Below are 21,903 nucleotides of genomic sequence, written 5' to 3'. Positions count from 1 at the left end.
TGCCTTCTTTTTCATAAAATAAAATAAATGTATATATGTATGAAACGTATTTGTCTAATTAATATATATATGCATTAAGTTAAAAAAAAGAAGTGGAAATATATGAACTGGGGTTTGTATTTGGGCTTGATGGATGTATTTTCAGCATTTCTTTTTCAACTCTGTATTTTTCATCATTTCTCTTTCAACTATGTATTTTCATCATTAAAAATTAAGATCTTCTTTTCTTATTAAAAACTAGGGCTGCGACTTTGAGCTGATCGGTTTATTCGGTTTTGGTTTGTCGGTTTTTCGGGTTATTCGGAAAATGAAACCTATTCCGAATAGAACCGACTAATACTTCGGTTCGGTTCGGTTCAGACACGGTTTTTTCGGTTTTGGCGTTTCGGTTAGCTCGGTTTCTGCAGTTAGGTCATTGGAGAAAGAAGCCGTCGCAAGAGGACAGATCTGCCGTTCGTGAAGCATCTATCTCCGAACGACAAAGGATGCGAAAGAACGGATCTGCCCTAACCGGCGGCTTGCACACTCGCTGCACTCACACGCCGCTCTCCTTGAATTCCTCGACGCCGTCAACGACAACCTCGACGCAGTGCAAAGGATCCCAGAGAAGATGAATCAAGCTTTTCAATAATTCTGGAGAAGATGAATTGAGGAAGGGTAAGAATCGGAGAAGAAAAATCGAAGAATAAGAAGAAAATAAGAAGGAGAAGAAGAATGAGAGAAGAAGAATCGAAGAAGAAGAAGAAAAGAAGAAGGAGAAATGAAATAATATCAAAGAAGAAGAAGAGTAGTCGGCTAGGGTTATTAGGTTAGGTTATGTTTTTTTTATATTCGGTTAACCGAAATAATTTCAAATGTATTCCGATCGGTTTTGTTTAATAAATAAAAACCGAACCGATTTGCCCAAACCTCGGTTCGGACAAATCGGTTCGGTTCGATTTCCCAGGCCTATTAAAAACAATAAGATAGTGTATTTAAGAATTATTGCAATTTTTAAGACTCCAACTATTTCTAAGATGTTTTTTTTTTCACGCTAAGATCTTTGGTTGTTGTGATAGATGTATTTATGTATACACGTTATCATTCAATGCTCACTCTAAGAAAATCTATGTTTTATCTTCGATATACAAAGAAACATGTTTTTTTCGAAAAAAATATGTATAATTATCGATTTTTAGATAAAACCAAATCAAGAACTAAGACTATTTTATCTTTATTCAAGTGAGGGAGTTCGACTTAATATTGGAATATAAAAAATACTACTAAAATACAAAAAAGTACATTTTCCATTACACACAAACGTAACACACATACAAGTCCAAGTGTTTTTGTTTCTGTGATCCATATCTTGATAGTTGATACATAAGGACGCTTTTACACCATATATAAAACATATTTATTAATAGACTTTGGTTTATTTGATTTATCTTTAAAGCTAGATTACTTCTAGGTATATTATAGACTGATTTGGATTTAGTGTTTACGCGTACGTGTTCAAAGGAGTCTATATATAACTTAACCTGGAAATCCACATTTTGCTCGAATGACTCCATCACTTCCTGTCATAACTCCGATATTCCCCATTTTAACCATTGAAACTACGAAATCCTTCGAGAACAAGTATGGATTCTCGCTGTACGACTTCACCAAGGCGGCAGCCGTAGGATCCGTCATTAGGGTTTGATCGGAATCCAACAGTCCTATGTTGTTCACTAAGTTCACGTAGTAAGCATTGTCAAACTTGACTGAGCTAGCTGCGTCAAGAGCTGCGAGCTTAGAGTCCGAAGAGTCCACATTAGGACATGTGTCCTTTAGCTTAGAGAGAAGAGCCGATGAAGCAGCTAGGTTTGGGTCAGGCTGGCCTGAGCCCTTGAAGTTGAAGAGCCTGTGCTTGAACACGAAACATTGAGCAAATCCTATAGTGTGTGCTCCTACATACACGTATAGTCATATAGTAGCATAAGTTCATGTATATACATGCCTAATGAAGTACTTTACTCTATTTAATTTTGTTTATAATAATCGATTTGCTACCTCATTTTTAAAACATATTTTGGCTAATTAATACAAAAGTCAATCGATATTATTATTCATATATCTATGGTTTATTGTTAGTTGAAGTGACCAAACCTGAGAGGACAACAACATCCTTGAGGTCGAGTCCAAGGGTCACGAACTTGGCCGTTATATTCTCCAACGGCTCCAACGGAGATGGCAGATTTGTATTCGCCGCTTGCTCACTCGCCGTTAATGAGTCCCTTCGTCCCAAAGGCACGGGCCAAAACGGCCCTCCAGTCTACATGGCATGAGAAGTCATAAGTAATGAACCGATCGATTATGTTTTGTTTTTTTCATCATAATATTTTCACATTTCAAATCAATAATTTAAGGGTTTTAAGATCACACGTACAAGGACGACGGCTTCTCTAGCTGCCAGAGCAACTATGTCAGCGCATGAAACTGTTAAGGGACAAGAGCTTTCGATATCAGATTTAATGTCTTCAATGACTTCGAAGCCACGGACTGAGTTTCGGTTTGGCCGAGCGTTCTTCTCTCCTTTGAAATCCTCGGAATCGTTCAGAAGTATAGATCCATCACATCCCTACAACATACAATTTAATCACTTTTATTTCCTAATTATATAGGAAATATTAGATATTTGATACACACATATATATATAGAGCCTTTAGTCTAGTGACTAGACTCTAATATGTATCTTTTATATACTAAAACATACAAAAATTGTTGATGTATTATGTATATATATGTATGTCTAAATAAAGAATGTTTTAAGTTTTGTAGAATTTGAGTGATTATTTTTTTAATATATACACGGCTTAAATGTTAATACGTATAAAGTATGTTTGACTAGTGATATATATGTGTATACAGTGAGTGATATATAATCCACAATCTTATATATGCATCCGTAAATATAAAAAGAAAATGTCACGTAACTTACAATAACAATTAAACAAACTTACATTGACAAAACAATCGTGGAAATGGAGTCGAAGAAGAGACGCAGCGATTCTAGAATCATCTTTAAAAGCTCTCCAAACTCCGGACTTAACAATCGTCTGAAGACGAGGACAAGACCGGTCATAGAATCGATAGTTGAGATTGCTAGTTAGTCCATATCCGTGACCATTATTGTAACCATTGTTATATCCCGAAGGAAACGAGGAGACAAAGCCTTTGAAGAAAAGAGTAAAGACTGCTAGGTAAGACACAAACAAATACATTGAGATTTTGTGGTCCATGATTTATTTTGAGATTAGATTGATAGTGTATTGCTATGATGATTTTAGCTTGTATTTATACACCTTAACAAGGCGTGTATTTAAAAAAAATTATATTTGCCTTAACAAGAGGGTGCGCCTCGGAGATGCATGCATAATTAAGAAAGTGGGAGTGCCACTATAAATAAGATAATATAGTGGGATAAAATTTGAGATATTAGGTTTTTGTCAGATAGTTCAGTCACTTGGAAAAATAAATGATTTGTTATTAACCATGTGAGCATGTGATTATATCTCGAATATTATACCAAGTCATACGAACTTTTCCTTGTAAACGTCATACAAACTTTCAATTAAAAACCAAAACTTAGTAAGTGTTAAATGTATACTCTTAAGTTTTGAATAGTGGGAGAATTAGTGCATGTAATTAAATAATTTAAACTAATCATCTCATGCCCTTACTTTTTATTTTTATTGACAACGTTGTGCGCATTTGGTGTGTATAGCGCAGCCTATGTACAACAACAATGTATTCCGGTTTATAATGAATTTACAATAGGAAAAATAGCGGTATAAATTCCGCCATCAATCTCCCTTTATCTTTTTAATTAATGGATGTAAGTTATAAGATAATTTACCAAGCTTTTTAAGTTATAAGGTACCAATCTGATCAAAGTCAATGTGAACTAGTTCTCAAGACTCATCATTCATAAGGAGTGGCTTCGGATCAATATTTAAACCCTAAATATCTACGGTTTTGTTAAAATAAGTCTAGAATCCTTAAAATAGATGAACTAAAGAAAATTTTGTGAATATCCAATATAATGGAGGAGAAATGAGATATTAATTACTCAAGTCTTCCGGAAAGTTTAGGGAGGCTAAAAGAAATTTGCTTATATTTTAGAAAGAAGAAACACTTCAAAGGCCAAATTAACAGATGATGATCAGCCAAATTTGTCTCCAAAATAGAAAAGTAGGTTTTCCTGAAATTTGTTGCTCTCGCTCTACATACATATGTTATATGTCTTGTTTCCAACTTCTTCATACTATAACTAAAAAGACCACAAGTGTTATCGCCAAATTTTGGTGGATTTTTAATACAGATAAACAAGGACTTCGTTAGATGTCCTGGCACAAACTAAAGCTCTATAAAAGTTGCGGATGGGTTGGGTTTTTAAACTACTTTGGAGTTTAACTATACCATATGTATATTAGCCAAACAATTGCAAAATGACTTATAATTCATGTGAATGAGTTCTTACTTGCAATGGTTTTTAAAGGTCGGTATTACCGCAAGGTAGATTTGTTATTGACCCCAAAGATGGTATTCACCTTCATATGGATGGTGGAACATATTTTACTCGATATCTAATTGATAAAGGAAGGAGAATTCAACTGTGATCATGACACTCCCTCTCGATTTAGATTTTAGAATGATCTTTGTCTTTTTGGGGAAACCATTAGACATCCGTCTGCCACTATGCTCGGTACGATATTTCATCCAAATCATAGTGAACAGGCCAGATGATGGAAAATTAATGTGAGTTATACTTGGAATCTAAATCTTCTTTAAAACAAAATAGGACAAAAGAAACTCGTCGTTCTCTCACCGCACCATCTTCAACCTCCGTTAACTGCTGTTACTTCATCTCTCTTGGTTCATAATCCATTCCCAAACCTTCATGGGGAGGTTTGTTCTGCACAGCTTGAGACCAAGCATAATTGTGTAAACCCGAATTAGCATATCCACGATAACCAGGAAACGTAGTCAGCAAATCACACATTGTCCAAACCCTAGAGTTGTCATTAGAACCAGCTCCTCCGCTTCCTCTAGTCACATCTAAACATGTTCTTGTTTTTGTGTTTGTTCTAGTTGTCACATAATATCGCACTTGATCTTACACTTTTCAAAACATTCTTTTTCCGGATAAAATTTGGACTTATCAAAAACATGTATACGTAAATTTTAAATTAAAAAATTAGTCCATTATAAGACATCAAGAGGATTGCGCAACATGTTCCACTACCCATGTTGGAAGCTTACTCGGAAGTGTACTCGAAGAGTTGAGAACCAAAGTCTTTGCTTCCTTTGGTTGGCCAGAATTTACATAACTTTCCGGTTTCCACAACTAAAGTGGATATTTGATATTTTATGAACCCACTTGTAGCTGCATATCCATCATTGCGTCTCGTTTATTATAAACTAGCTAGAGTCACATCCCTGTTTATATTTTTAAAAATAAATTTATCGACTTGAAAAATAAGCTTGTACTATAGTATCGTCGTTGAGTTATAACTTAGATCCAAAGTTAGAAATATGCATATGTAAATTGTAGAAGAGAAAAAAATTCTAATTTATCATTAATTACAGTTAAATAACACTATATAGTAGCAAAATATTTTGTCGTTCTAAAAATTTTCTCTATAACAAAAGTAATGAAATTCTATGAATTTTAGTGAACGATTACTATGAATTTGTAGCAAACGATCACGGTGGTGGTAGATATGGGTGTCGTCTGGAGCCGTGCGGCCTCCCCTTATACAAAAAAGGCAAGTGCCTTAGGCAGCCCCGGCTCAGATGGATAGGGCGGAGGTGCGACGGCCCGGAGCTTTTTTTTTTTATAAAAAAATTTTATATATAAAAAAGGCCCAAATATTTTTTAAAAATATTATTAATATGAGAATTATATTTTAAGAAGCCTAATTATTTATAAGAAAATGTATAAAAAGACCCAAAATTTTTAAAATAACAATTTTTACTATAAAAACTCCGCAAAATTTTTTAAAATTAAGTAAATTTTCTCTTTGTATATAATAATAGGCCAAAAAATTTTTTTTTGTCCTAAGGCTCTCAAATATATTGAGCCGGGGCTGGCCTTAGGCCATACTAAATCTGTAGGCACGGCACCGTGTCGACGGTGACGAAATGATATATGGTTTTTACGAATTGAAACAAGTCTTTTTATGTGGCAAAATATTAGTAAAATTATCGGACAATGTCATGAAGTTTGTCAAAAAAATCGGATATTTTTACAGTACAAGATATCTATTTTGTGTAGTTTCAAACTAAAAACTCATTAGTTAAGCTGTTTCCAGTTCCAATATTATTCGTTTTTTCTAGGTTTTTTGTCTTTAATTTTATGTATATTCAAGATAGTTTCAAACCTTTCAAATTCATCTCCAAAATAAAATTGAGGATCCTTTGCTATGCACAGTGTTTTTCTTGCTCATACCTTGCAAAGAAAGAAAAATAAAAAAATCAAAAGTTTTCGAAACTTACAAATAATTCACAAGAATATATAAAATTATAAGTAGAAAAGATTTTCAAAACCTGATGAAATCTCTCACCCAAAGAAGAAGACAATTTTTTTTTTTTTTTTTTTTTTTTTTAGAAGAAGACAATTTGGTGGTGACTTGTTATACGTGTATCAGTGTATGCATTATCTTCCTCGGTTCCTCCTTTCAATATAATTTGGTGTATACTCTCATGCATGCATTATTTCATTAACATGTATTCAAATCCATGAAATGTCGTAAAAAGGATGTTTCCCAAAATAATAAGAGAGCAAACAATTTTTTAGACTTGCAAGTCTTTGGCATTCTAAAACTAATTTTGACAAAAACAATATATGATCCACTAGAATGTACCGGTCAAGATTTTTCAAATGTGGAAACGACAACCAGTTTCTTGAGCTTGAAGAAACCCATGAATCTAATTAGCCATGAGGTAAAACTTTATTACTTTCCTAGGAATGTGCAATATCAAGATTATTATTAAAATGAAAAGGAAAAAAAAAAGCATTGGGCTGAAACATGAGGTGGGCCGGCTGGTTAACATGAGGCATATATTAACCCAAAATGCCCAAACTTTTATGCTTGTTGATTTTTTATATTATTTAAATCAAATTAATTACCAAAAAACTTTATAATTTATTCGCTAATGTTGAAATTGTTTAAAAAATATAAATAGTATGCATCTGTCGGTCAAAGCCCTTGTTTGAAAAATCGCTAGGCGCTAGTCGGGCGCTCGGCATGGGCCTAGCGATTAATCAGAAATCGGATTAAAATCGGGGATTAATCGGGGATTAGTTTTAGGGTTATTTTAATATTTTTAAAACATATTAATCCAATATTATTTTCAAAATTGCAGTAAACACATAAAAATGTATTTTTGAGACAAATTTTTATGATTTTTATTACAAATTTTTGATTTTTATTAAAATTTGAACATAAATTATTGTAAAACATTACAAACTCTCAATTCAAATGATTGAATAACAAAAATAAAAAGTTTTTTTACACTAGCAATCTAAAAATAATCGGAGTATGTAAGATTAGGCGGGGAATAATCGGATTAGGCGGAAAGTAATCGGATTAGGCGGAGAGTAATCGGGTGACTGATTTCTTTAAGGGATTAGTCATTAATCGAGACGGATAGGGTGGGCCTAGCGATTAAGCGGGGAGTAATCGGGTCTAGGCGGGGATTTTTAGAACAGGGGTCAAAGCTAAGACCTTTTTAGTCAATTGAACGAACGACCGAATGATTAGGTGAGCGTTGAAGAATATCTAATTTCAAAGCTTATGAAAAATAAATTCAAAGCATATCTAAATATGAATCTGAATAAATGACCAAACACATGCTTATGTCCCTCCTATTATTATGCTCTTTTTGTAAACATACAAAATTATGAAACAAACATCAAAATTATTACTTAGATAATAATGCCTCAAATTTAAACCCCAACCAAAAAAGCCGTACACAAAACAAGGCTAATAACAATCTCTGCAAATAATTTGAACCATCCTCACTCTATAGCTCTTTTTTTTCTCTCTATATATATATATATCTATAACCTTTCTATAATTATTGTTCTCATTCACTACTAATACAAATAGTAATGAATCCAAAATAACAAAACCGTGATCAAGAGTTTGGTTTCTTGAAAAAGGATTGAGGTTTATGGAGATCTCAATCTCTCCATTTGAATGCTCTCAGACTTAGCATCTTCAACATCTTCCATGCTACTATCTCCACCAGTTGTAGTTGTTGTAGAAGGTAACTGCAAAGGACCTTGAGGAGAATCCGATTGTGAATTGCATCTCTTCGATGATTCTCCTCCTTCACCTGTTTCTTCTTCCTCTTGCGATGATGAATTCCATAACTTAAACCCTAAAACAACTGCTGATTGTTTCTCCGCATTCGGATTCGGCTTCCTGATGTGTAACCTGTATTTCTACATATAACAGAGAAAATGGGTTCTTAATAACATTCATTGAAAGAATCAAAGATGTCAACTTTTGTTTCTATTAGTTACCTGTAAATGACTCTTGACTTCATCATTGGTTAAGCCTTCTTCTTGCATATGTTCTCTAATTTGTTTAGGAGTTGCCACTGTTATTAACACAACAAAACAGACAAACATTACAACACATTCTGTATCAAGTAACCAAACTCATGATCACAAGAAGATCCTTTTTACCTCCCGGTCCACCTAGCTGTTGCAATGCATCGACAAAACGGCGATGCAACTCAGGATTCCAACACCTTCTTTGCTTCCTTAAAGCTTGCTGCTGAAGAAATGCTGGTTGCTGTGGTACTACTGCTGGTGGTGGTGGTGGTTGTGGCATAGAGTTAGAAGTAAATCCACCACAAGAGGCAACAATCCCTTTTCTTCTTATGGAACTCAAACCTAAACCGAGGCCTAAACCAGTTTCTACTTTTGGAATCAACAACATAGAAGATTTCTCCTCATTTCTCTGATTTCTCTGCAACATTTAGATCAAACAAACTCAGTCCCTTTAGTCCTTAATTCATCACAAAAAGTATCATCCAATCTTTCCAAAATGCTGTCTCAATTTCAGAGTTTTCATTACCTCAATCTCAAGCTTGCTCTTGATCTTACTAGTGTCTGAGAATCTTCGGTTAGAGATGTGATCATCATTAGCTTTCCATTGCTGAAACTTCTTCTCCCTCATTAGCTCATCTCTCTTCACCAATTCAATCTCACCTTCTTCCCGATTAAAAGAGATGAAATCTTTCAACAATGGTTGAGTCTCCATCTCTAAACATCTCTTATCCTTGAGATACAAAATCGCTGCAAAAAAAAAAAAAAAAAAAACAAAACTTTCAGCAACCAAATGATTAAAAACAGAGAAAACAGAGGAGAGATCAATCAATCAAAAACAACGAACCATCGTTTAAAATCTGCAAAGACAGAGGAAGCTCAAGTTCAAAACTTTCGATCTTTCTCTTCTCTTCTTCAAGCTTCTTAACATGTTCATCAACTCTCTCGACCGCTACAACATTCATCGAAACTCCTCTCCCAAAGATCGATCCCAAACTCAGCTCATCACCCAAAGAACCCATTTTTATTTGTTCTCGATCTTAAAAACTCAAAACTTTTCCAGAATTTGGCATGATCCCAATCCACTCTCTGGATATACAAAACAACAAAGAGAGTAATATAGTAAGCAAATCAGAGTGTGAGATCTATGAGAAGCGATTATATATTAGAAAGAGGACAATGTTTGTTGTGGAATCTTTTGGTAGAGAGAAAGAGAGAAGAGAGAAGAAGATTGATTGAAGGAAGAGGAAAGCTAGAAGATTCTGTCTTGTGGGGTTTTTTTATCTTTTTTTCTTTTAGATATGAAGAAAACTCTTCGTTTCGTCGCGTATCTCTCACATTCTTATTTCACCCACTCGCTTTGTTTTCGAGTTTTTTTTTACAGTTTTACTCGTGAGTTGACTCACTCTCTAACTCATTCCTTACTCGTGATTTTTCTTAAATGTTTTAAGCTCCTCTTTTTTTTGTCCGATTGGTGGTAACACTAACATAACGTAGTGGTTACAATTTTTTTTAGAAAGTAGAAAAAAAAAAGTTTGCGATATGAGAATGATACAAAAGAACATTACGAAAAAGCTGAGAATAATATTTTTAATATTATTTTTGTGATTCGTAACTGTTAAAGCGGTATTACTGATACTGCTGCGGTTTGAAGTTACAGAACAAAACTCTGAGATATTGATATTTTTAACCGTTTACACTCCAATTTTTTTAGAATTAGTAGGTTAAAGAAAGGTAATGTTAAGGTAAAATTTTAATTCAAATGTATATATTTTTTACCTATACTAATATAATCGCAGCACTTTTTGTGACGTGTGGGTAAAAAAGCTTTCGGGTATATCGGATATCCGACCCATTTTAAAAATTCCTTCACAAAAAATTTGTTGGGTCGGGTTATATTTAACCCAACTCATACACCGGATATTCCATATTTAATAATTTAGATTTTTAGAAGATTTGATTAAGATTTATAATTATGATTCTCCTATCATCTTTGTTTGATTTGTTTTTAACTGTTTTGAATCATCATATAATACATAAAGTAAAAAAAAAATCAATTTTTTCTGTATATACTGTGATTCGAAATTTTAAAAACGGACATATATTATCCAATTGACGAAAATATGTGTTCAACGTTCTACATCGATTAAAATATTTAGACAATGATTCAGAATCATATCATAAATAAGAACATTAATAAAATAAATGAGTTTTTTGGCGGGATGGGTTTGGCGGGACGGGTTTTTGAATCAACAATAATAAAAAGATTAAAATATCATTAATCCGCCGCTTCAATACGGATTTAATCCTTTTTTTTTAATACAAATCACAGGACGGGTTAAGAAATTACGGAACGGGTTATATTTCGGAAATGATTTATATGGCGGACGAATTTGAATCAATATTTATATACCGCTTTAATACGGGTTAAATCCTCAGTTTATTAATAATTATCTCGTGGACTCGTGGTATACCGTTACTTAATAACAATTGTAAACTATAATATAAATAAATATGTTATAAGGAGATACAATTTACAAAATATTTTTATACTAACTTTAAAATTAAATCATCCCGCGGTGTACCGCGGGTTAAAATCTAGTACAGTAGTAAAAAAGAAGAAAGAAAAAGATGGATATAAGTCTTTTTTTTATGGAAAAATTTGTTGAAATCATTTTGTTGTTTGAAACATCTCTTTCTGTTGCATTTAATGTTGGACCATTTTAATATCTAATTTTATGTGCAAATAGATCTTCAACAATTTAAATTTTGATGATAAAGAAAAATATCTTAGTTGTTAAAATAAATGACGTAACGTAATTTGTACGGTTGTTAAAAGATATCATAACTTGGAATATTGGCCTTTTGATTGAGATATATGTGCGATCGGACCATCAATATATATTTGTATTAACATAATTGTTCTAGGTGGTAAAAACTCATTTTCCATTACAAAATGCAGTTAGATTTCATTTATTTTAAACCAATGAAGATTACATATGTGAACTTGTTTTTCTCACCACAGCATTAGCTTTGAATAGCTTACTACGACTAGTAGTTATTACACTCACCTCTCTTCTGTTTCCTACTAAATGGTTGGTCCAATAAAATTAATAACGACGTTGTTAGGGTTATTAAATTTTTCATTATGTTGGGATTATTTATGATTTGTGACTAGGGAATTTTTTTTGAATTTTTACGAGAAAAAAGAGAGTGGTTATTGTCGGTTAAAAGCGTGATTTCAAAGATGTGGTGCGTCTAAGTCAAAGATACCAAAACCATGGGATTAGCGGCACAAAGAAATGTGATTGTTCCTCCTTTTCTTTTTTCTACTTTCCGATTTCGAGCTTTTGTGAAGTTGAAGATTTTGTCCAAAGAATAACTTTTGAAAATGCTCTCTAGCTAACTTCCAACAGATTTCCAACACGTGTCGATTAGTGAATGACTTAGGATTCCAAAGTCATTATTCTTCAACAGATTCCTTCCGTTTCGTTTTTAGTTGTCGTTTAAAATTTTCTCACACATATTAAAAAAAACATTAAATTTTCTGTTTTACCTTTTATTAATATATTTTATAAAAAAATTCATTGGCCGAAACATTAAAACAGTAGAGATAAAACTGGAATTTTCACAAAACATTTGCATCGAAAACCTAAAACGACAACTATTATGAAACAAAATTTTAACTCTAAAACGACAAGTAAAACGAAACGGAGGGAGTATATGAATTGAAATCATTTTAGAATGTCAATTTTTTTTTGTCTTCCCTCGTTGATTTTTCTATTAGTAAACATCTCTACGCATAATAGCTGTTCGTTGGTCAAATGTTGAAATAACTTATTTTCTTTTGCATTTTAAAAGTTAGAATCCAGTTGAATACTCATCAAATATGTCGAGAAAACACATTAATTTGCATGATTTTATTATATTAAGTTTTAACTATTCTACGAAAGTGATGGTTTTTTTTTCGTTAATAGAATCTATATATACACTTTTGGACTACACTAAGCAAATAAATCATAGATTTGCTAAGTATTTACAACTTATGCCATTGGGTGGATCGGGTTTTTTGCATTCGTTTGACCCGATTTTCTCAATCGGTTATTTCCGAAATTTTCTCCTACAACAAGAAATCAAAATCGACATTAATTAGTTTCTAAATCTCGATTTCGATTTTAATTTCAATTCTTTCCTTAATGTGGATTTTTTTTACAGAGAAATATTTCATAAAAATTATCACATTAATGACTCAGAAAATTAAGGAAGATATGATTTTATGATTCTCAAAATTGTGTTGGTAATATCTTTAATTATTTTTTTAAAAATTTAAATAATTAATGTCAATGGCATTCATCCGTACATAAGGTGGAACTCCATGATTTATTTGCTAAATGTACTCCAAAAATGTATATATAGATTATATTTGATTAAAAAAAAAATTTGGTCGTAACTATAATTCATAATCTACACTAAACTTTGATTTTAGTTGGTTTTGATTATAACTATAGTAAACAACATCTGTACATTATTACTTTATCATAATAAAAACATTACAAATTTATGTTTTTAAAGCAAACTTTTAAATTGATTTGAATTATATGTTTTTAAAATAAAAAATATTAATTAAAAATAAATATAACAAAATGAAGTTTAATTTCACGGGACGGAGTTATATGTGGATCGAGTTTGGATCGATATTAATCGGGACAATATACTACGGGTGAAATCCTAGAATTAACAATCAAATACAATTATATAATCTTAAACACTAAATAAAATAAATAATATTAACAAAACAAATACAACTTAAAAATTGACAAAAAAATACAACTTCAAAATTAAAAAAAGTTATTTATAAAAGATCGATCCGAGGTGTATTGCGGGGTAATATATATAATATATACATATATAAGTATATTTAGTCAAAAAATTGTCCAACTTTTGGTTTTAAATATAGCACTGCGGTGTACCGCGGGTTAAAATCTAGTAATGGATATAATTAGGCATATTTTTGACTCACCATGTCATGTGCAGAGAATAGTTTTCTTTGACAAACCAATATGAAATACATTTTGTTGAAAAAAGTGTCCCAATATATTCTTCGAATTTACGAACGCGAGACAAATATTTTGGAAAGGCCAATCGAATCTCTATCTAATTATTTATATTATGCTGGTTACATTCTCGTTTTGCTCTTTCATAGATATAAGAAGAATCTTGCCCATAAACCAGTCGTTGAAATATATACTACATTTTTGAATAAATTATACACAAACTTTTTGACGCCATAATATACATACACCAGTCTCAAATACTAAAGTAAGGACCTTACGTTGGATCACATCGATTTCTCTCATCTCCATTCGTTTTGTCGGATAGTCACAGTCAAAGAATTTACTTTGTATATTTTTGGGGATTACTTCAAAATCAATAATTTAGTTCTTATGCCACTTATATGGTTCAACTAAATTAGTTTAAATCGTAACCATGTAGAGATTTGAATTTAAATCTAGATAGATGACCAAAAATACTATTCTTAACGAGTTAGTTACTAATACTATATATTCTCTTATTTTATAGAATAAGTTGAATTCGATCGTACCTATTATTACTGAAGGAATGAATAAGTCAAATTGCATTCTGTGTTTCATTTCGAAAGGCTTAAGCGAGCACATTGAGCAAGGGTTAATTATAAGCAAAACGCAGAAAGAAAACTTAACCAACCTGAAATCTGGTTCTGCTTATTGAGAAACATACTTCAGAGTATGATTGCATGGGGTAAGAGATCTAACATTAAGTTCTTCCAAGACATACTGCAAATGCAAAGTGGATAAAACTCCAAGTATTGGTTCTAGAATGTAAAGAGGAAAAAAATAATTGATTTGCTAAGCCTAGCATGCACTCAGGACTCATGGAGCCTTAAGCTATTCTCTTCCACTAAAGACTTGTTCTGTTCTTGAAACACAACATACCTCTCTTAGTTTTCCAGTTACATATCATTCAAGAATTCTGCATCTCGATGAGCTACAATCATTTCCCTGTTACAAACACGGATAATAATGTATTAAGTTTTCAGTTTTGTTCTTCTTCTTTTTTTTTTCTTCAGTTTTAGGCTAATAGAACAGATGATGCAAGTCAGAAAAATCATAAAGTACAACGCTCACTTTACGCTGTGACGCTCATGAATGTTCCGAGAAAGATCGATGATTGTCATCATCCATGTAACACGTTGCTCAATCATCTCCCCTCTCTGTTTCAGTGCAGAAAGGTGTAAAAACTTTGCAAGAAGTAATGAGCACCTGAAAATTCAGACACAGTTATGAGTCACTACAAGTGTTCAAATAATGGTCACCATGTAAACAAAAGCATCCCCACAACTATTTACTTCTTGCGGTTGAAATCTATCATATATTGATGTAGGATCGTTAGTAACGATCTACAAGTGGAGTGAATGGTGGTGAACACTTCAATTGGCCGTACTGCTCTCGTTGAAGGATTCGAGTGGATGAGCGATGGTGAACTAGGGGTTGAGAGACGCCACACATGAGATGAGATAGGCCTGTGATAAGTCTAGAGACTCAAGCTTCAATGGAATCACACACAAAGAAGGCAAGAGACGAGAGCAACGACAGTGTTTAAAAGAAAATGCGTTCTTTATTGATTAGGGCAAAAAATTGTTTCTACAACGCTGAAGGAGGAGCTTTATTAATAGCTCGGCAGCGGTGACCTTCTAGGGTCGACAATAGCAAATAAATAAAGGACTAAACTCGAAAATACATAAGACAATGACTCAAGGACTAAAAGAAAATAAACTAGACTAAAAAGGAAAATCCTGCAAAACAGAACAAGGAAACTCGTTAATAAATTAAAATATAAATACTCACCTTGGCGTTATCTTGTGTAGTGTCTAAGTGTTTGCACGCTTCAGCCCTCCCTTGTCGAGGAACTTCAGCAGATAAGGAACCACCTGAAAAAGAAAAACAGAGATGTGCTAAATACCACAAGAAAGCGATTACTTGTTTTCTAATACATACACCATGTCATGATTCATGATGAAGATGACATGTACAGTGTAAAGCCGATATCCATCCATCTCCTGGCGGAAGAAATGGACAAGACTCTGCGTAGCTGACTGAATCCACTGATCGAGAACGTTTGATGATTGTAAAGCTTCCAGATCACTAGCAACAAAGGGCCCACAACTTTCAATCTCAAGTCTCCTTGCATTCTGAACAAGGAACCCATCTGCATTGTACCATGTAAATGGAAGCAACACATCTTTGACCTAGTAAATCCCCACGCAGGACCAAAATAGTCAGGCAAAAAAACAAATCTACTCAGGTAAGCAGCAATAAAAATCAAACCACAAAAAAAGATCACTCACAACACCAAGTACTCCTTTTTTGAAGCGTAGTGGCTCAGCGTGAACAACCAGAGAATTTATCAGGTACAACCACAGAGCATCCTGTCAAGGTTCATGTAAAGTCACAAAATGATGCTGGATACAAAGTTGCCAATATTGTCATAGCTATGGAATGTAATAGTGAAACTGAAAACGCAGCATAAGAGCATATTATATATAGGGAAATCTTACAGCTCCATACTCATCTATGAGATCCAAAGGTGGTGGATAATTCTGTAATTTCTTACTTATCTTTTCTCCATCCTCAGCAAGCACAAGACCATTGCAAATCACATTTCGAACCACTGATTTTCGATGTAATGCAGTTGACAACACCATAAGAGTATAAAACCTGTAGATTACCATACCACACAAGGTTTAGATATTATAATTAATTGCCTTCTCAAAGACCTTAATAGAAAGAAAAAACCATGTTTGTTTCATCCCATTTAACCACCTAAAGAATGGAGATCAAACAATTTTACATACCATCCTCGAGTTTGATCAAGCCCTTCAGCTACAAAATGACCAGGGAAATTTTTCTCAATAAGCTCCTTGTTTTCAAAAGGATAATGGATGTGCGCATAAGGCATTGACCCACTCTCAAACCAACAATCATAAACCTGAAAAAAGGTAATATTATAAGCTTAAGTGTGAGATAACACCCCAGACAACCACGGATTAGAGATCAAATTATTGAGAATTGGAACCATCTTACGTCTTCTACAAGACTTGATGGGATTGTCATTTGATCAATGTGGTGATGATGTGGATCAAAGACCTGCACCATAAATCATCAGAAAAAACAAAATGAGCATCAGTCTTTTTGACATCCAAAACGCTCAAGTAAGAAGAAAGCAACAACCTCATATAAGATGTCATAAACTTTAAAAGAACATATTGAGAATACTTTTAGAAGCAGTAATCCAACAGTTGAAAAGAAGCAACTACCCACCACAACAATAATTGAGTCAGAAACAAAACAGACTAAGGCAAACAACAAAAGAAGAGACCTTGACACCAGAGACATTCTCAACGTAATCCATGACAACGGAGTCAGAGTCCTTGGTTCCTCTGCAAAAGATGATTATTTTGACATTCATCCTTAGTTAATTGACATGTTTAACCAAGGGATAAAGAAGAGAGTGCAAACCTAAGAGATAAGTTGTTATGACGTTTCTGAGGTTTTCCATGTTTCTGATGTTGTTTACGTTTATGATCTCCTTGAATCCTAGGGGGAACCTGCTGACTATATCTTTCAATTTTGACCTAATTAGAGAAGAAAGTCACAAAACCATTAATTAGAAGCAATATTACAATATAAACTAAATTAAATAACATTAAAAACAAAACGAACCTTGAATTTTTCATTCTTTCTTTTTTGCTCTGTATCCTCTTTGTCAAATCGTGGTTCTTTGTAGTCCATATCCACAGAATAGAAGTCATATAGAAGGTGTTGTGGCTTCACTTGGCAATTACGGTGACCCCTATTTTCTTCAGTCTCTGTCTTACCAGCTATCATTAACATGACTTGGACAGAGACAACGATGTAACCTTTATAACCTTCCATCCCAAGATCCGTTCCACTGCTACTTTTACAGACAACAACGGTTTCGCCATGAATTTTCAAGCAATCAATCATTATTACCGCATGTAGCCCTGCTAACTTAGCTTTTTTACTACATGGCCCGCGATAAATCTGATCTCCATCCCAACCGTCAAACCCTAATAGTGTCGCACCAACAGGATGTGTTCGAAGACGAACCAAAGCTTCCTCAAGAGTTGGGTATTTAAAAATACCAGTAATCTTGTGGAGTTTATCCTCTTTACACAGAACACGTCTATCCCTACATACAAAAACCTCCTTGCCCTCTTCTTCTTCGGGTATGCCAAATTTTTGAATGTAGGCCAAAGTACTTTCTACATCGTTTTCATAACAACGATGACCACCACCATCTTCATCACAACGTTTGAGAGATCCCCTGTAATCTTCTGGGTCAAGGTTTTGACATAAATACCTTGTACACAGGGGTGTATATTTTAAATCCCATCCATGAAGTTTTCTGGAGGCGCTTACCATGTCAGAGCTGACATAAGTCCAGCAAAGATCATGGGTACCTTGGTCTCGAATATAGCCAGATGCATCTTTGAGCCTTTCCCTGGTCTCCTCATCTAGTAGAAAAACTTCTAGCACTCCTTGTGTCATCCAGTAGATAACGATAAACTTCTTATCGTCTGATACTTTTAGTGAACCAATCCGCTTCGTTTCCTTTATGAACCCATATCTCTTCTCACCGAGGCATGTCTTCGCATATTTCTCTGAAATATTGACGGACTCCATATCTTTCTTTATCTTCTCTGGAAGTTCAGAAAGTATTCTTTTCCTTTCAGGGATTTTCATTATCGTTGCAACAGAACTGGTCTTTTCCTCTCCACTAATTCGGTGTGAAAACTTGCAACTGTTTCCATATCGACAATATCCACTATTAAAGTAGATGCATTGAACATTCTGTCTGCCTCTGTCTTTTCTTGGTCTGGGTCTCGAAAAATCAACATCCCTGCTGCTTCCCAAGACATTCACTTCTCTCTTGAGATATTGCCGCTGCACCTTTGGGATTCTAGGTCCCCCTGCAATTCTCAAACTCGCAGCCTTCCCAATTTGGAAAGCAAAACAAGTAAACTCAAATTCAACAAAAAATTTGTAATTTTAAAACTGACAATGACTTCATGCATTGGCTGAAAAGTTTTGAAACCAAACTACATAAACGACTAACGATTTGTGTAAACAGAATTAACACCTTAGTAATCAAGTTAATTCATAAAACTCAAAATCATGGAGAAATGTGTAGGATAGGAAGAAATCAAAGAGAAAATCGTATGTCAAAGAAATAAAATTAAATCAGTTGGATATGATGAGCTAGACGCACCTTATCTCTGTTTCTAATGTACGTATCCTCTCCCGTTTTCGAAAGAACTCCTTCTTTCTCGAGCTGATCCATGAAATCTGAAAGCCAGGATGCATGTGACCAAGTTTAGTGAAGGAAGATAGACTCTGAAGTTAACAGTAGATAGTATTATAGGTAGTTTTCATGATAACGTGATGCTTCAAAAGTGTCTTTTTTCCTAGTGACTTTCATCTATAGCCTTGATTTACCTTCAGATAGAACCTGAAATAGTAAAGAAAAAAGAGTGAGATAGAGTTAAGAAACGACAGGAAACTAAACATTCAAGAGCTCAGCTACATTTTATAAAGTGGAAATGAAGAGAAAGAACTCATTACAAGTGAGGTATCTTGGAAGTATGAAAGAATATCTGTGAGCTCCAGAGTATCGAGCTGACGTGAGTTCTTCACCCTTGCTAACTGCTGTTCATTTTCAAGCGGATTCTGTGTGGCATCTTGAAGAATGTCACAGATAGGTTAGGTTAGAAGAAGCTTCTCACTTATTCCGTTAATTCAAATTTTGCGCTAGTAGTTGTGCTCACCTTCATCGACCTCCCCATTATTGGCATCTGCTTGTTTCTCTGTTACATTATCTGGTTTACTCAGTTAGTCAAAAAATTTACTAGACTGGTGTAGGATAATAGGATTTGCTAGTCATCATTACCAACTGGTTCCACAATGAATTGATTTTCTTGTGTTTGACTGATCTGGAAGAACAATTAACATCATGGTTTAGGCACATCATACTGTAATGCACGTTGGATGTATAGATTAGATAAACATCAGATGAGAAAAGAAAGACTCTTTCAACCTCGCTATCTGTATCAGTGTCAGAAGGCTGGTTGTCATGTACACAATCAGGTTTTGTGCTCTTCCCATGCTCTTGCATGTCATCATTTTCATCCTCAGAGGGATCAAGCAAGCTCTTGACCTGCACAGATCATCCATAATGGATTAGCATCATAAGTAGGAGATATATGTCAAATGACCTCGCATATTCTTCAATCAAAGTACCGTTAAAGCTAACACGAGATGTTTCCTATAAATAATCCCAACTTCCATTATCATAGGATCCTTTGTCCATACATAATTAGATTCTTCTTCTGTGCAGCTTCTGAAGAAAGGTGGCTCATAATCTGGTGGCTGGAAAAAGTTCAAATAACAGTCACTCTTTTATTCTGGACATTCAGTCTAAGGAGTGGAGCAAAATGAGATAAGATGAACGGTAATAATTGGCATTATTTCGAAAGAAAGCAAAAACCAACTACAAGCTACTTGTATGTGTTGTAACTTATAAGTGTGTGAAACTAGGGAATTCACAAGCACAAAACTGGAATGCATATTATGACACAGCTATATGTTAACCCGGAAGTCAGAGTTATTACAGGAAAGAAGCTTTGTTCAAGCTGCATTAAGATCATAATACATAAGATCACCAGGTTCATAGGACTTAAGAGCATACCATCACATCATCGTAGTACAGAAGCTTCATCACAATGGTGCGCTGGAGCAGAAACAAAACTTGAGTATGAATCTCTCTAACAAGTAATTTGGGAACTGAGGAAAATGGAATATCCCTGAAGGAGAGTTACCTCATCTGGCGTTTTGTCAAGAGTCCTCAACAGCTGAACTAGTGTAGGGACCATTTTGCAAGCTGAAGTACTGATTTCAGCGAAAATTATAAAGCATGTTAGGGAAAGAAAACCATATATATATATATATAGATCTCAAAATAGAAAGAAATGTTTCAACAGTGAACCTCATTTGATTGGGGGTTCCTTCATGTTTCTTATTTCCATTACGATTGACATTCATAGTGACATGTTGGCTGCCAGAATCTGAATAGCTGAAAGAAACTGCACTAACACAACCTCGAGGTATCAATCAACATTAATCAGACCATCAACCTCTTTGATCAAGCTAATCAATCATCTACCCAGAACTTACATGAGTATTCCTCAATCATCGGACCATCACGAATGCAGAAGACAAGCGTCTTCAAATATTTCCTCTGCAGCGCATCGTTGACTCCTAGATTCCATGAAAAGAGAAAAATCATCAAAGATAAACTAGGATACAGCTGAAACGAGACGTGTAATCATTAATTAGCAAATAAAACCTTTCTCCATCCAATTCCAGTCAATTAATCGCCGTGGTTCAGTGTCGACTTGCCTTAGCGTCTTGATCTTCATATCTATAGTTTGTAGAAATTGAAATTTAGCAGGATTTCTTAAGATCCCAGAGACAGAGCGCTAGAAACTTCCAGATTAGCTTCTTACCTAAAGCATCGTTCTCATGAAAGAGGACTCTGATGTTTAATTTAGCAATACGGAGTAAATCCTTGGTCTATTTCAACAAAACGACGACGAAAAAAAAGACGTCAGAGCTCAGAAGTAGCTTGCCATAAGTAACGACGACTAAAACAAAAACAATCTCGATGACGATTACCAGAAGTAGCGAATCCTGCTCCGTGATCTCTGCTTCCTTCAGATTCTGAACCGCTACCTGAGGAAGAAACACCAAATAAGATTTGAGAGAACTGGAAGAGAGCGAGAAGAAACGCGGAGAGGAAAAACTTGATGGTCGGCGTCTTCTGCTCACCATTTTTTGCAGAAGCATGAAACGAAGAAGAACGAAAACCGTGATCTCAAAAAGAGAAAGAGGATCAGAGTTTCAAAACAAATTTTGAAATGGAAATGCTAGTGTGGGAGTCTCTGCCTTTGAATTTTACAGAAAGTACAAAAATGGCGAGAAAGATATTAAGCAATTAGGGGCAACGTTGGTAATTTTAGTCATTAAAGCAGGGGTAATATCGACCAATCACCTGTAACCGCCTACAGGCTACTAAAAAACAGTCACTCATGAGAAGCATCGTTTCCCAAGTTCGTTGCGCTCAGTGGACCCTACCTTACATTGGTAATTTGGTCATGATAGCAGGGGTATTATCGACCACTTTTCTCCAATTGTGAAGC

At 34.3% G+C, this 21,903-nt stretch overlaps 3 protein-coding genes across 4 annotated transcripts; all 3 read right to left on the bottom strand.

Annotated features, from left to right (window-relative positions):
• Positions 1–1,228: 1,228 nt before the first annotated feature.
• Positions 1,229–3,366, bottom strand: LOC9327583 (peroxidase 10). The gene is made up of 4 exons (XM_002891475.2): positions 2,986–3,366; positions 2,411–2,602; positions 2,131–2,296; positions 1,229–1,931 (listed from the first exon to the last, which is right to left on the bottom strand). The coding sequence occupies exons 1-4, from the start codon at positions 3,262–3,264 to the stop codon at positions 1,516–1,518; spliced, it is 1,053 nt and encodes a 350-aa protein (XP_002891521.1). The 5' UTR covers positions 3,265–3,366; the 3' UTR covers positions 1,229–1,515.
• A 4,499-nt stretch (positions 3,367–7,865) lies between these two features.
• On the bottom strand, positions 7,866–9,874 carry LOC9327582 (transcription factor HHO6). Of its 2 annotated transcripts, none has more exons than XM_021011070.1 (5): positions 9,436–9,874; positions 9,118–9,338; positions 8,724–9,009; positions 8,559–8,635; positions 7,866–8,477 (listed from the first exon to the last, which is right to left on the bottom strand). In XM_021011070.1, exons 1-5 carry the CDS (start codon positions 9,608–9,610, stop codon positions 8,202–8,204), a joined length of 1,035 nt encoding a protein of 344 aa, XP_020866729.1. In that variant the 5' UTR covers positions 9,611–9,874; the 3' UTR covers positions 7,866–8,201. The 2 variants fall into 2 exon arrangements, with proteins under 2 accessions (XP_020866729.1, XP_020866730.1); XM_021011071.1 differs by having other exon boundaries at positions 8,724–9,000.
• Positions 9,875–15,227: 5,353 nt separating this feature from the next.
• Positions 15,228–21,763, bottom strand: LOC9327581. Its single transcript, XM_021011032.1, has 24 exons — positions 21,533–21,763; positions 21,380–21,436; positions 21,211–21,277; positions 21,051–21,125; positions 20,879–20,962; positions 20,691–20,787; positions 20,524–20,593; positions 20,394–20,435; positions 19,946–20,074; positions 19,743–19,862; positions 19,596–19,638; positions 19,474–19,512; positions 19,271–19,386; positions 19,145–19,157; positions 18,918–18,994; positions 17,348–18,640; positions 17,144–17,259; positions 17,004–17,064; positions 16,709–16,771; positions 16,480–16,613; positions 16,183–16,342; positions 15,973–16,053; positions 15,658–15,873; positions 15,228–15,555 (listed from the first exon to the last, which is right to left on the bottom strand). The coding sequence occupies exons 1-24, from the start codon at positions 21,548–21,550 to the stop codon at positions 15,496–15,498; spliced, it is 3,231 nt and encodes a 1,076-aa protein (XP_020866691.1). The 5' UTR covers positions 21,551–21,763; the 3' UTR covers positions 15,228–15,495.
• Positions 21,764–21,903: the final 140 nt, after the last annotated feature.

Source organism: Arabidopsis lyrata (assembly GCF_000004255.2).
Source record: "Arabidopsis lyrata subsp. lyrata unplaced genomic scaffold ARALYscaffold_1, whole genome shotgun sequence".
Classification (NCBI taxonomy): domain Eukaryota; kingdom Viridiplantae; phylum Streptophyta; class Magnoliopsida; order Brassicales; family Brassicaceae; genus Arabidopsis; species Arabidopsis lyrata.
Note: the sequence above shows the minus strand (reverse complement) of the source record. Positions and strands in the feature narration are given on the sequence as shown.